This window comes from Heterocephalus glaber, unplaced genomic scaffold (genome assembly GCF_053883595.1).
Source record: "Heterocephalus glaber isolate CG9 unplaced genomic scaffold, H.glaber_assembly_v1.0 deba00001757, whole genome shotgun sequence".
Taxonomy (NCBI): Eukaryota; Metazoa; Chordata; class Mammalia; order Rodentia; family Bathyergidae; genus Heterocephalus; species Heterocephalus glaber.
The window spans coordinates 3172714-3187071 of NW_028258454.1; the positions used below are offsets into that span (position 1 = coordinate 3172714).

General features: G+C 42.1%; 1 protein-coding gene across 9 annotated transcripts in view; it reads right to left on the bottom strand.

Moving 5' to 3' along the window:
* The window catches only part of Pde8b (phosphodiesterase 8B), a 241082-nt gene that overhangs the window by 100577 nt on the left and 126147 nt on the right, over positions 1–14358 (bottom strand). For 3 of the 9 annotated variants that reach the window (XM_021248570.2, XM_004870182.4, XM_004870177.4), the window contains exon 2: positions 5707–5766. In XM_021248570.2, coding sequence (XP_021104229.1) covers positions 5707–5766 — 60 coding nt within the window. Of the gene's footprint in view, positions 1–5706; positions 5767–6696; positions 6846–8065; positions 8379–14358 lie in introns of those variants that run through there. The other 6 variants (XM_004870183.3, XM_087201163.1, XM_013067599.3 and 3 more) reach the window with 4 other exon arrangements.

Below are 14358 nucleotides of genomic sequence, written 5' to 3' on the forward strand. Positions count from 1 at the left end.
CTCCAGCCCATGTCACATTTTTCTGCTGGAAATTCTTCCAACCATTTCTTTTGCAAGTTTTATCAAGAAAAAGCTGAGAACTACCTTTCTGAGGATAGCAATAATCTTCCTAGACAGCTGTATTAGTCAGCTTTCCTGTCACTGGCACAAAATGTTCCACACCCGAAACTTCCCAGTGAAGGCAGAGAGGTCTATTTGACTCATGGCTTGGGGAATTCAGTCCATGGTTGGCTGGCTCCAAGGCAGAAGTGTCACAGTGGAAGGGAACTTTGGAGGAAAGCTGTTCAACCCATGGTGGCCAGGGAGCAGAGAGAGAGAGAGGGAGGAGTTGGGGACAAGAATACAACCTTCCAGATCACGCCCACAGTGACCTTCTTCTTCCAACCAGGCCCTACCTGTGACCAGCACAGTCAACTGTGAACTGGTCAATGGACTCATCACTGATCCCCATTTCCAGAAGCCCTACCTCTGAACATGAGACTTTTGGGGGATATTTTAGATCTAAATTATAACAACAGCTAAATTAGAGTGAAATTATTTTCTCTGGTGAAGGATAATTATAAGAAAGATGAAAACAAAACTTTTCCTTAACTTGAAGATGACATTATGTATTCATTATTACTAGTATTCTTTCTAAATACACATCACCAGATGGATTCCACTGTCTACTAGTAAACACCAAATTTCAGAATACTGTTTGCCCTTAAGCCTGACCCTGGCAGCAAGGAGCTTCTAGACTAGACTATACATACACACCTTGTAAGCTGCATCCACATCACACTAAAAACTGGCCAGTGTGATCAGAAGAGCAGCTAATTCAGGTGAAAAAAAACTGGTCTGGGAACTTTCTTTAAATGTTCTTAAGAAAGTGATGCTGGTAAGAGCTGTAGTTCAGTAAGAACTTTCTATTGACAGGCCATTATACCCAGAGCTCCTGAAATTAACTTTCCCATGTAATAACCCTTTACCAACTCTTTGGAGATAAGCACAATCCCCATTTTACAGATAGAAACTGAGGCTTAGATGGTTAAGAGACTTGTCCATAACCATCCAGCTAGCAGGATGTGAACTGAGGCTGGCTTGCCCTCAGCATTGGGTTAAGTAACTTCTCCTTTAGTTTTATTTTTATCCTCTAAAATATTGGGCCCCAAATTCCTAACAACTCGGTGGCTCCGTGAGACTGGCTGGTCTAGGTAGAAAACACAACCAACTTGGCAGCAGCAATGACACGGGGAAGGGATATGTGACTATAGCAGGCTGCTTGGTCTATAACTCTGTCATTTCATTGTGCATCTCCATCACAAGTTTCACTTAATGTGTGATGGTCAGTTCCCCATGAGGCCATGTGATCACCAGTATGTACACCCCCAACAGGCAATGGTTCCAGAAAAGTTCATGCCCATACAACATGGAATAAGAAGTGTTGTTTGTTTTGCGTTTTTATTTGTTTTGCAGTGGCAGGGATCAAACCCAGGGCCTTGGGCACATTACGAAAGTACTCTACTACTTAGCTACTACACCAGCAGCCCATGAAAAAGAAGGTTTGGAAGGAGGTCTGTCTTGCTAGGAAAAGGGTTGGACCATAGCTGTGGGGATCTGGTTCCAAGTTCATCGGAAAGCCCAATGTGAGGGAGAGAGGAGAGGATTCTCTAAGCAGAAACACATTAGTTGTACACACTGGGGAAATAAATGTGCTCTAGGCATCGATGAAGAAAAGGTCACTTGGTTTTGAGACAGTATCACATTGATATGAATTTACTGCCCCATAATATTTTCCTTATTTTTTATTTTCTTACCAAGATTGGAAAATTTAAGACTCTCTGTGAGTCACATCCACTCACCCGGGAGAGATGTACTCTTGAGCACCCCGCTGCCCTGCTAGGCCATTCCACTCCCACCCATGTGCTGCCCCACGTTCCTGTCCCAGTTTCCCGGTGAACTCCAAAGTGCACCATCCAGCAACCACATCCTGCAATATTCTTATCAAGCCATTTCCTCCCAAGCCCTAAGGGTTCTTGGCTGATGTTGCTAATTAGTATTTTTGGCATTCCAGTAAAATAACAGAACAGATATTTTTCTTCAAAGGAAAAAAACAACAAAACAAAAATGAAAGCACTAGGACACAGTGATTTTTCTAAGACAGTTGCAAAATTGGTAGCAGAAGCACAATATATGACCAGCTATCCGTGCCTCTAAAGTCAGAATGTTATGAACAATAAAACCCTCTTTCCAGACCCTGTGTGTGGGCAGGGACCATCACATCATTTCTCCACCCCTGCAGCTCCTAGCATGGGCCCTTGCACACAGTAGGCGCTCAGTAGATGCTGAGTGGGTGGATCAAGGAACCAAACCATGTTTTAAGAAACCAAGTACTAAAGACACCCTTGGTCCTAAGCTGCACTTCTTATCATTTTTCAGAGTCTCTTAATTCTTTTTCCAAACTCAGAGAGAGACTCTTGGACAGCTGCACTGCTGTTGTCTGTGGCCAAACACATGCAGTGGGAACAGGCGAGGTATCCAGCAGCATTGGTGATGCTTCAGCTCTTGCATAGGGTGGTGGATTTGCAAAGCTCAATTTATTGTTACGTTTCAAATATTGAGTGTAAATCAAAACTATTTCTGTATACTTTGACATCAAGTGTAATAAATTCAAAATTACAGACAACTGTTTTTCAGTTTTGGGGGAATGGCATTATCAAGAGATATTTAAGCCCTGCAAAGGATTATATATTTGAAAAGACAGAAATATAATATAACTCAAGACTTTGTCATAAAATGTGACTGTTTAGCATGTATAATATATGCATGTATGTACTATGTAATATAAAAATCAAATAAAAATGAAATATATTCATCATGAAAAGCTAGAGTTATGGAAATGAATAAAAGAGCTATAGATTGGGAGAAAATGTTCTCAATATCTGACAAAAGACCTGTAACAAGAATATGTAAAAAACTTCTTCAATTCAATAACTGAAAAACTAACTCACTTAAAAAGAGGCCAAACATCACATTACAAAAAGTAATAGAGAAATGGCCAACAAGCAAACAAAAACGTGTTCATCATTAGTCATGGAGAAATGCAAATTTACATCACAGTAAGAGTACTACAGTATTCATCCAATATAGTAGCTAAATTAAAAAGACTGACAACATCTAATATTACCAAAGATTCAAAGTAACTGGATGTTTCATGTTGCTTATAAAAGTATGAAATTGTGTAACCATTGTGGGAAAATTTCTGGAAGTATCTTAAAAAACTAAATACATCATTGTTTTTGAAATATTTTTAGGCAAGGGGAAAAAATCCACATTTGGAAAGGAAAAAATTATCTTGCACATAGAAAATACTAAGGAACATACAAACACACACAACTGTAAGAGCTAATAAATGAATTTAGTAAGGTTATAGGAATCCAGATGGCTAAAACAATCTTAAAAATAAGAATAAAGTTGGGGGACTCACCACAAAAACTTACTTTAAAGCTGCAGTAATCAAAAGAGTGTGTTACTGACATAAAGACATACATATAAATCAATGGAATAAAATGGAGAATCCAGAAATGAACCCTTATATTTATGATTGATTGCTTTTTAACAAAAGTGTCAAGGCAACTCAATGTGGAAAGAAGAGTATTTTCCACAAATGATCCTAGGACAACTAGCTATCCCATGCAAAAGAATGAAGTTGGATTCCCTACCTCACACCATACACAAAAATTAACTCAAAATGTACCATAATGCTAAATGTAAAGGCTGAAACTATAAAGCTCTTGGAAGAAAATAAATAAGTAAATCTTAGATTAGGCAATGGGTTCTTAGATATAACATCAAATTATATTAAATGAGGAAAAAAATTTAGAATGATTACAATGTGACATCTTTCAAATAAACCTTAAAACATGTGAATATTGTTAATGGACACATGCATACAAAGAGTAAATATCCAAATACATATCATACCGGTTACTTTGGAAAGGAAAGGAAGAAAGCAAAAGAAATAAAGGACTTAAATGATGTCTGCAACATTTTGTTTCTGAAAAACGTTCTCTAAAACAAATAGGGTATAATATTAACATATGGTAGAAGTGGATGTGAGTGCACACATGTACCTTTATGAATATTTGAAATATCTTACAATTTGGCAAATTACACTTTTTTCCATTTAGTTTATTGGTACATTTTAGGTATACAATACAGTTATGTTCCTCATTGGGATCTTGTACCTTTACATGACATATCTTGGTTCTTATTTTTTCCCCATTCTCCTGCCCTCCCTTCACCCCCTCCACCCTTCCCTATTTACAAAGACTTTGTTTCCATGTTTTTCCTTTTCTCATATTGGCAAATTACATTTTTAAAAGAGTAAGACCTCCTTATCATGAGGACTCATTACCAATGCAGCACAGGGCAAAATGAAAGTAAATGAGATTGATGTAAAATTACAGTAGTCCACTCAAGAAGTCTGGAAATTGCTTTGGAAATAAATCCCTAATACCAGCTCCTTTATATGTCACTGCTTTTATTCAAAACTGTAGAAAAAGTACGTGCCTTTGGGATGATTACTGGAATTTTCCACTTGTGTTCTACACAAATAGTTGTGGTTTATGTTTCTCTCTCTCTCTCTCTCTCTCTCTCTCTCTTCCTAAATTATTTGCTTTCATCAAGTTTTCCCAAGCTAAATCTCTTCCTTTTGCTTTTTTTCTTTCCCTAGATTTGCTCTTCCTTTCCAAGCATTTATAAAGCATTGTTTTCTTTTCTCATTTGCTCATAACTCAAACAGTGCACTTCCTTAGTTTGTTTTTCATGGTCATCTTCTATATATTGGCTGCTTTGTCTATATCTTGTAGGCATTTCATGTATCCCAAGCAGAAGATAGGCTTCTAGGTACGAGCAAAATAAAAGGATAAAGCTCACTTATTTAAGGCCAACAAGCATCTGCTTGTTAAATGCTGATGAGCATTTTAAAATTATTTCAACTGCTAGAAATGCCCTTATGCATGTTTCACTGATGGTGGTGCAGAAAGCTGGGTGGGCTACCAGCAAGACACAGTTGCTGTCATTGTTAGGATCAGCCCAGTCCTACAGGCAGCTGAGTCTTCTGTCCTGGGACTCTGCTTCCCTCTGGGTTACAGAGTCAGGAGGCTGCCTGGCTTAGGTCACATGGGACATGAAAGGTTCTCAGCTTCCAAAAAATAACAACTATCACCACTGAGCCCTTTTCACTGCCAGGCACTGTCCTAGGCTCTTGGTGCTGTTTTGTGTAGCTCACAGATCCCTATGAGAAAGCTGTTGTCATCTCCACTCTGCAAAAGGCACTGGCATGCAGGAGTGGAACCATCCATGCAAGCTAACCCAGCCAACAACAGGCACAGCTCAGCTTCACACCAACCCTGCACCACCACACCACTTCTTCCTTTCCTGGCAGCAGCATGATGTAGGACAGACTTAAGTTTATTGGTGCAAGACCTGTTCTTTCCCACAATCCACCATGCAATTTACTCACTATACATGTACTCCAAATGGGGCAGTATTTAAGTCTTAAAAAAAAAAAACCTAAGTCCTCAAATACAATATTTACAAATACATGTACATATGTACTATGTATGGAAGGGCATGGATGGCCATCTGCCATATAGTTATATTAGAGCATTGTCTCAAATAGTGCTCCTGTAACACGTGCCCCTACTGTGGAATGAGACGTACCTGAATAGGGTCCTGCGTCAGTCTCATGGGCCCGATGCGCACCTCTGCAGAAGACACCTGCTAAATAGAAGACAGCACATGAGAAGTGTCAAGTCATAAACCACACAAGTTGGCAAATCCTTCCTTACACAACTCATTATGCTATACCACTTTTAAACTCTAAATGGATGATTCAATTTATTGACCCGGAGACAAATTACAAAATACCACGGACAGTACAATCCTTGCTTTATATATACATATATTCATACACACACACACACACACACACACACACACACACATATGCATTGGAAATATCTGGAAGGATATATCTCCAACAGCTAAGTGGTAAAACCTGGGTTACTTTTATTTGAGAGCCTGGATTTTTATAATAAGCATATACTGTTTTATGGGAGAAAACAATGAAATTCAATAATTATTTATTGAGCACCTACTGTGCACTAGGCACTATTACCATTAGAGCTATTAATCTAAAATCTCAGAAGGGAGTAAAAATTTGTATCCCTCAATCTTGGATGCTAAAGCACATAATGGCTTAAGGGTTGTTCCTATATTTAGATCTTCTTTTTCTTTCTTTCTTTTTCTTTTTTTTTGGTACTGGCGATTGAACTCATCACCTTGTGCTTACAAGACAGGCACGGTGCCACTGAGCTAAATCCCTGGCCCAAATCTTATTTTTTGTTATCTTCATATTTTAGTGTAAAGCATAAACAGCTCACTCTCACCTACATTTACCATGAAAGCCTATTCGTGTCCAATACATTTCCTGAACCAAAGGCAGCAACAACACACCATAAACACAAAAGGCTGAACTCTGCCCCACAGCTCCAGGAGCCAGCCTGGGGCTCCTACGTGGTCACTGGCCCACATCACCTAACTGCCTTTGGCTGCAGGCAGAGCAAATACTTGTCTTCATTTTTAATTACTTTATCTGAATTTCTAATAGTGACTTTCTCTAAACTCATCTGCGGAAGGTCTTGGCCTCACCTGCATGGATCCGGTTTTGTTTTTCCCAAGAGGCTGCAGTTGTGCACCACTACTTGAACACTTATCCTGCACACATGCACTGCAGTGGCCCCATTCAGCCCGCAGCGGCACGGTCAACAAGCATCAGAATTACCCGGGGCAGAACAGGCCTTAGCCATTAAAACAGAAACAAAACAGAAAAAGCAGAGCTTTCTATCAATTACATTTTGGAAGACTATTTCTCCTCCTTCCCCCTACTTAACTCCAGGTGCTCATGTTGAGAATCCTTGCACATTCTCCCACCATCCCTTTCCTCTGCCAGTTGACTCTTCCACCCAGTGACCCCGACACTGTGGCAAGAAGAACCAAGGTTGAGGCCTGGGCCCCTCACCAGACAGGTCAACAGCAAACTCCAAGAGCTCTGCCTATAGTCTTCCCCTGCATGCTGGGGAAGGCGGCCTCCCTGACCATGGGTCTGTCCTGTTGTCTGGCCCATGGAGCCTGAGACTGCGAGTGAGTGACACCATCCTTCAGTTCCTTTCCCTGAGCCTGCAAGGTGAGCACGTTGACAACAGCAGCCTTGTGTACCGGCCCTGGGACAATGGTACCAAGAGCACCAAGCACATCCGCCCACCCAGCTGTACTTCCAAGGCTGATCTGGTGTTCACAACCTTGCTAAAGAAACTTCTGATGATTAAAGAGTGAAGCCAGTTTGGTTCAGGTGAGAGTAACTGGCAGTTGGGGCTGTCTGTCACTGTCCCTGGCATCCGTCCTCTGCATTCAGGAGACTCTCCAACAAGGCCACCTGCTCATGGCTCCTATAGGAACACTAGCTTTCTAAAGGACTCATCCAGGGGAAGAAAATAAATGGATGAAACACTAAATCAATAGAAATGTAAAAGGAATAAAATGAAAACTGACTTGCTCTGGAGGCTAAGAGACTAGGGGAGGTCTCCTATAAGACAGGCACATACTGTCCCAAAACTAAGGAGAAATCACCCACCTGGTGTGCTGCCTGTATCATTTAGTAAGGACAGAGTGAGGTTAGACCCCACCAGGGCAGTTATCTAAAGCCTGTGGCTCTCCCCAACCCCTGCTGTCCCATGCATGGTGGGACATAGGCAAAGGCCACTGAGGCTCAGTATGGTGTTTTAAAAGCCACATTCAAGCTAGGAGATGCCATTTTTCTGCTTAAAGAAGACTCTACAGTGTTCTCCACAGCTACCAGTTCCCCACTCATGCCCTACACCTCTGCCTGCTCCAACCCAGCAGGCAGCTGATCTGTGACTTCTCCCAGCCCCTGTCCCTTTAGTCTCCACCCGTCCATTACCTGTCCCCTCCCAGCCCTACTTCTTTATCCTTCTTCCAGTGCCATTCATTGTGCCTCTACCTCCAGCTTGGGTGCTTCAGTTTACCAGCTCCTCTAGTCCTGACCCATAATTTGCTTTGTATTTCTTGGCTTGTTTTCTCCTTCTTGGTCTATGCTCCAGGTCATCTGCCTTTGGCTTCTGTATCTGAAAGAGGTCGAAAGTCCCAACAGATCCCTGGCCGCTGTCGTGTCCTTGATGGCTCTGAGGGCTGTTTCAAAAGAAGTCTACAGCAGGTAGATTCACAGACAGCAGTTCGCATGACTCTGTTTTTGACAGAGGTGCCTCACTGCCTGGACTTGGCCAGTTTGTCACACAGCAGTTCCCCACAATACCAGTGTGACCAAGCCAAGACTCTACTTCAAAGAGTGGACTTTGAACAAGTGCAGGCACACAGATCCACAATTAGCACCCTGGCTCTGCCTCCAGGAAGTGATTGTGTTTGCCAGGAACAGAGAAACAACCTCAGGGTAGGGTCACAGGCAACAGAATTTCATCATGGGGGAGGAGAGAGGATGGGACCTGAGCATGGAGCCATGTGCCTCCCAGCCACTCTTGACTACACATGGGCTTCCCCAAAAGCCTAAGAGGAAGGACTGCCAAAAGACAGTGCTGTTTTAACCATAAAAGACACCCACACACATATGCACATAAACAGGATCACCAGTTAGTTCCCCTTCAGATGAGCTGGCTCTCTGGGGGAAAAAAAGAGTCCTATTTTGTAGCACTTGCTCATTTCCCCAGTGTAAGTACTTTCATTGTGGCTGATCTCTAGATAGCAACACAGCTTAACTATGTTGAAATTAAAAAGATATATTCTCAACTGCGCAGTTGGGAATATGTCTTTTCACTCAGAGGATATCTATGAGAGGCAAACTCCCTCATTACTGATCTCCAAATGTCTCTCACCCATTTTTATTGGATAGTTTAGCTGGATATAGAATTCTGAAAGCCATTTGCCCTCAGCCTCTGAACTTGAGAGGAGATAATTCTGCCTTGGGAAGTGGGGAGAGCAAGGAAGCCTTCATTAGGGGAAGCAGGAAGTAAAGAATAGAAAGACGCAGAGACTGGGCTGGGAGAGGAGGTTATGGGCATATGGAAAGCGAAAGTGAAGAAAAGAAAGTGTCTGCAGAAGCTGCATTACAGTGCAGGAGAGGGAAGACTAGGGAGTCTGGGGTGCTGGGGAGGGTGCTGGAGAGGAGCTCCCCTTTCATTGTGTAAGCACCGGTCATCACACTGTGGGGTTCTGAGCAAAGGATTAACACGATCAGATCTGTGACTTGAGAAAATCAAATGTTTGGTTTTACTGCTTTCAAAATAAACACGAACAGAGATTTAGCAAAAGCAAAGCAAATATAAAAACTCTTATGAGTAGGAACTGTAACAGTCAAAAGCAAGTGGGGAAATATATTGCTATGATCAAGAAAAAAAAATCACAGGAACAAAGAGCCCAGTTTGGCTTCACTTCAACAGAGAGGGAACACCAAGAGGTGGCCCAGCAGGGGAGGAGAGAGACAAAAGAAGAGAGGAAGCAAGGTAGTGCAGGCTGGTCAATGCACCTGTCATGGTGCCACATTCTCTAGAGGTGATGGCCATAGCTCTTGGAAGTTTTAGCTTTGGGAATCTTATTAAGACTGTGAGTTTCCTGAGGAAATTGATTCTTACTTCTTTTTTCTTTTTCAGTACAGGGGCTGATTGAACCCAGAGTCTTTGCATTGAGCCTCAGACTTAGTCTTTTGAAAATTTTTTTAAAATACAGTCTCTTTAAGCCACTACATTGCCGCAGACTGAGCTTGAACTTGTGATCCTCCTGCCTCAGCCTCCCAGAGCATGCCCAGCTCAACTCTGTCTTTTTCACAGTTTTATCCCCAGTCTCTAGAAGGTACTCAGAAAATGCTTTGTTGAATTGGATTAAGCTGCGTAAAATGACACAGATTTTCAGTAACAGAGTCAAGATTGAGACGTCATACTCCCTAACTCACAAGGCCCTGCTCTTTCATCATGCTCCAAAATTTGAAGCAATACAGTGGTATCTTGGTTCATGAACTCAATTCTTTCCATGATTCTGGTCACAAACCCAACTGGATGAGAACTGAATCAAATTTCCCCATAAGATTAACATTGAACCTAACCACTGAATTTGATTCGATTCTTGTCCAATTCCATTTGCGACTAGAATCATGGAAAGAATTAAGCTCATGAACCGAAGCACCACTGTAATTCTAACAGCACCACCCACCTTTCTGTTAAGGCTTTCTGGACTTCATTCTGATTCTGCAAAACAGATGCTCCAGGACCTGGTGACCCCTGCTCAGGCTTTGCAGTCTGTCCATAGGGGTGCCAGCAGCACTGAGAACAAAGAGTACACATGTAGGAGGCATGCACATGCATGTGTGTACGCATGTGCATGTGTATGCACATGTACATGTGTGGATGTGTGTGCATGTGTGCATGTCTCAGGTGGGGGTGAGGTTTCCATAACTTCTACTTTCTAAAAACCAGCTCAGAATCTGAATCTCCCCCAATTTAGCAACTTCTCCTTTGGAAATCTCTTCTTCCCACCATCTGCAGTACTGAGTGTTCACACAGGCACACATAGGTACACGTGCACACACACACATGCACACACACACGGCTTAGGACAAGCCTGTCCACCTCGTGAGACGGTCCATGGTGAAGATCATTTTTCACTCTGAAAAGGGATCGGCTTGGGCATGGGAACAGGCATTTTAAATGTCTTTTATCCACTCTGCCTGCTGCTCTTGTGGCTCTGGTTTTAAAATAGCATTTAATTATCTCAAGATGTCCCCTGTCTACCCTCCACTCTCAGGCCAACTTGGTTCTGTGTTCTTCTGAGGTCTGGGTAAACAAAGACTGTATTTGGTGTCTTCCTTTGGAATGGACCCCATCCACCCTGGTGTCCAGTCAGGAAGGCTGGCACTGCAGCCCCACCTTGAGACTCACAGCCCAACTCCAGGTGGGGAGTCCTGTGTCGCAGGGGACAGCAACAGTGCTTAGCACCGAGGACACTCTCTATTGCCTTCTGTCCCCTTGGCCATGGCCCACTTAGACCCAAATGTTGCCCTGGACTCCCAGCATCATGGCACTCCAGATCCTTCAGGGCCAAAGAGGGCACTGGCCACTCATGTTCCTCCCTGGCTTCCCACTTCCATCTCTGCTCCAGATAGCTCCACCTGGGCATGCTTAGAAATACCTGGGGGACTTTTTAAATATTCATCAGTGCCAGATCTGACTCCAAAACAAGAGAAGGGGACTCTCCAAGGATGGGATCCTCCTGCCTCAGCTTTCCATCTTGCTGGTATTGTCACCATCCCTGGCTCCAGGCATCAACCTTTGCTGCCTCGGGACTGAAAGCACCAGTCTATGCTTGAGCAGATGTGTCTGTTGTCTGTGTCAGTTCCTGCCCCTGGACTGCCCCTCACATGGTCTCTGTAACCTGCATTACTCAACAATGCCAATGGGGTGTGCCCTGTGGGGAAGGCACCAAGGCCTGCCCGAGACTCAGCTGCTGCACCTGCATCCACACCGACAGGCACCCAGAAGGCCCTTCAAAAACACAAGATTAGCACCTAAGTCGGTGGAAGTGAGAGTGTTTAACACTGCATGAATCATTCCTGCAAAACAATACCTGTAAGTTAATCAAAATCAATAAAGAACTTCTTTTGCAGTCTATGGTTATACACATATAGGTGGAAGATCGGTCACAGCCACAAGATAGTTTCTGAATACTGTATTACATTAATTTGGCAGCATGATGGCTTGTCACATAAATATACAAATACCTAGTCATTAAAAGACATAGCCATAAAAGAAAAGATTAATCCATTGGACTTTAAAATTGTAACTTCTAGAGAAGCCCAGCTGGTCCCAGCACCTGGAAGGAAGCTCCCCGCCTCCATCCCAGGCTCCTAGGGCAGAGAAGCTCAGCCGGTCCGAGCACCCAGAAGGAAGCTCCCCTGCCACCATCCCAGGCTCCTAGGGCAGAGAAGCTCAGCCAGTCCCAGCACCCGGAAGGAAGCTCCCCCACCTCCATCCCAGGCTCCTAGGGCAGAGAAGCTCAGCCAGTCCCAACACCCGGAAGGAAGCTCCCCCACCTCCATCCCAGGCTCCTAGGGCAGAGAAGCTCAGCCAGTCCCAGTACCCAGAAGGAAGCTCCCCCACTGCCATCCCAGGCTCCTAGGGCAGAGAAGTTCAGCCGGTCCCAGCACTTGGAAGGAAGCTCCCCCACTGGCATCCCAGGCTCCTAGGGTAGAGAAGGTGAGCCATGTGGGCATCAGAAGCACCCACCTCCATGGAAATGAGAAAACACATAAACAATCCTCAAAAACAGACTTCCAGATCACCTACAGCAACCCCAAAGGGAAACAAGATGGAACAATCTGATACTCAACCACCTGGACTCTCTGAACTGGCAACAAAAGACGATCTGGGAAAAATGAAATCAGAAATAATTACTCAGATAACAGCAAAGATTGTGCTCATGGTGCAAGACATGATTAATAAATCTAGAGAGGACACAGATAAAAAATAGAGGAGCTGAGGAACATGATAGAATCCCAACATAGGAAACAAATGGAATACATAAAACAGACACAAACAGATTTCCAAGAGATTAAAAACTCCATTGAAAGTCTGCGCAGCAGAATGAACCAATGTGAGGATAGAATTTCACATATAGAAGATAAGATTGCAATTAGTGACCAGGAAAAGAAAAATTGCTTTAAAATTGTAAGGGAACACAAGAAATCAATCCAACAGCTGCTAGATGATGCAAAGAAGAATAACATAAGACTGACTGGAGTCAATGAGGAAAGAGGAGAGAGTGCAGATGACATAAAAAATTGTTCACAGAAGTGATGGCAGAAAACTTCCCAAGGAGGAGAAAAGAACCTGACATACAGATAAGTGAGGCATATAGGACTCCAGCTAGCCTTAATCAAAAAAAATCTACACATAGGCATATAATAGTTAGGATTCCAGAAATCCAACAGAAGAACAAAATTCTACAAGCAGTGAGAGAAAAGAAACAAATCACATACAAAGGAAAGCCCATCAGAATCACAGCAGACTTCTCAAGGCAAACCCTCAAGGCAAGAAGAGCTTGGAGTGATGTATTTCAAGCCCTAAAGGAAAACAGCCTCCAACCCACATTGATGTACCCTGCAAAACTATCTTTCAAAACTGATGGAGAAATAAGATACTTTCATGATAAAGATCACCTCAGGAACTTCATGAATACCAAACCAGCACTCCAAAAAATTTTAGACAATACCCTAGGAAAAGACAATGAGGATCACAACCCCAGGAAACCCAGCAGAATGAATCCATTGGGCGTGACAAATTAAATGTAAAGGGGGAGAATCCAACAAAAAGAAAAAGTCATGACAAGACTTTTAAAACTTTTAACTTCATCTCCCTAATGTGTGTATAATTCAATCTTATACATTTTAATTGGGTTGTCTATTAATGAGCTCTAAGAATTCTTTATATATTCTGCTCATAGGTTATATGTATTGGAAATATGGTCTGTTTAAGGACTACTTTTCATTTTAATGATGTCATTTAAAGTTCTAAATTTTGATGGTATCTCATTTATCAATTTTTTTCTTTTATACATCATGTTTTTTCTATCCTAGGTAGTTCTTGCCTACCCTGAATTCATGAATTTTTTTCCTTTATAATTTCTTCTTAAAGTTTTATACTTTTAGGCTTTCTTATTTAAGTTCATAGATCCCTTCAAGTTATTTTCATGTATGGAAAAAAAGGATTGAGGTTAATTTTTTATATAAGGATACCAGATGGTCTAGTGCCGTTTGCTGAAAATACTATCTCTTCCTCGCCTCTCGAATTAAGTTTATATTCTATAAAACACTAATATTAAATAATCTTTCAAAACTCAGTGGACCATATATGTGTGGTTCTATTTCTAGATTCTCTGTTTTATTCCAATGATCTATATGTCTTTCCTTACACCAACACTGCCTTGATTACTGTAGCTTCAGAAGAAGTCTTAAAATTAGGTACTAAACATCTTCCAACACTGTTTTTGTTTTTAACTTTTCTAGGTCCTTTGTACTCCTACATAACTTTTAAATTTCAATACCCAATTCTTCATTTATAGCAAGTATATACAGACCTGAATTTTTATATGTACCTTGTGTTTTCTAATCCTGCTAAATTCAAGTACAAGTTCTAGGGGCTCCTAGAGATTTCTTAGTATTTTCTCTGTAGATGATCATTTCATTTACATACAAAGCTTTTGCTTCTGCCCTGCCAATCCTATCCTAGTTGTGTC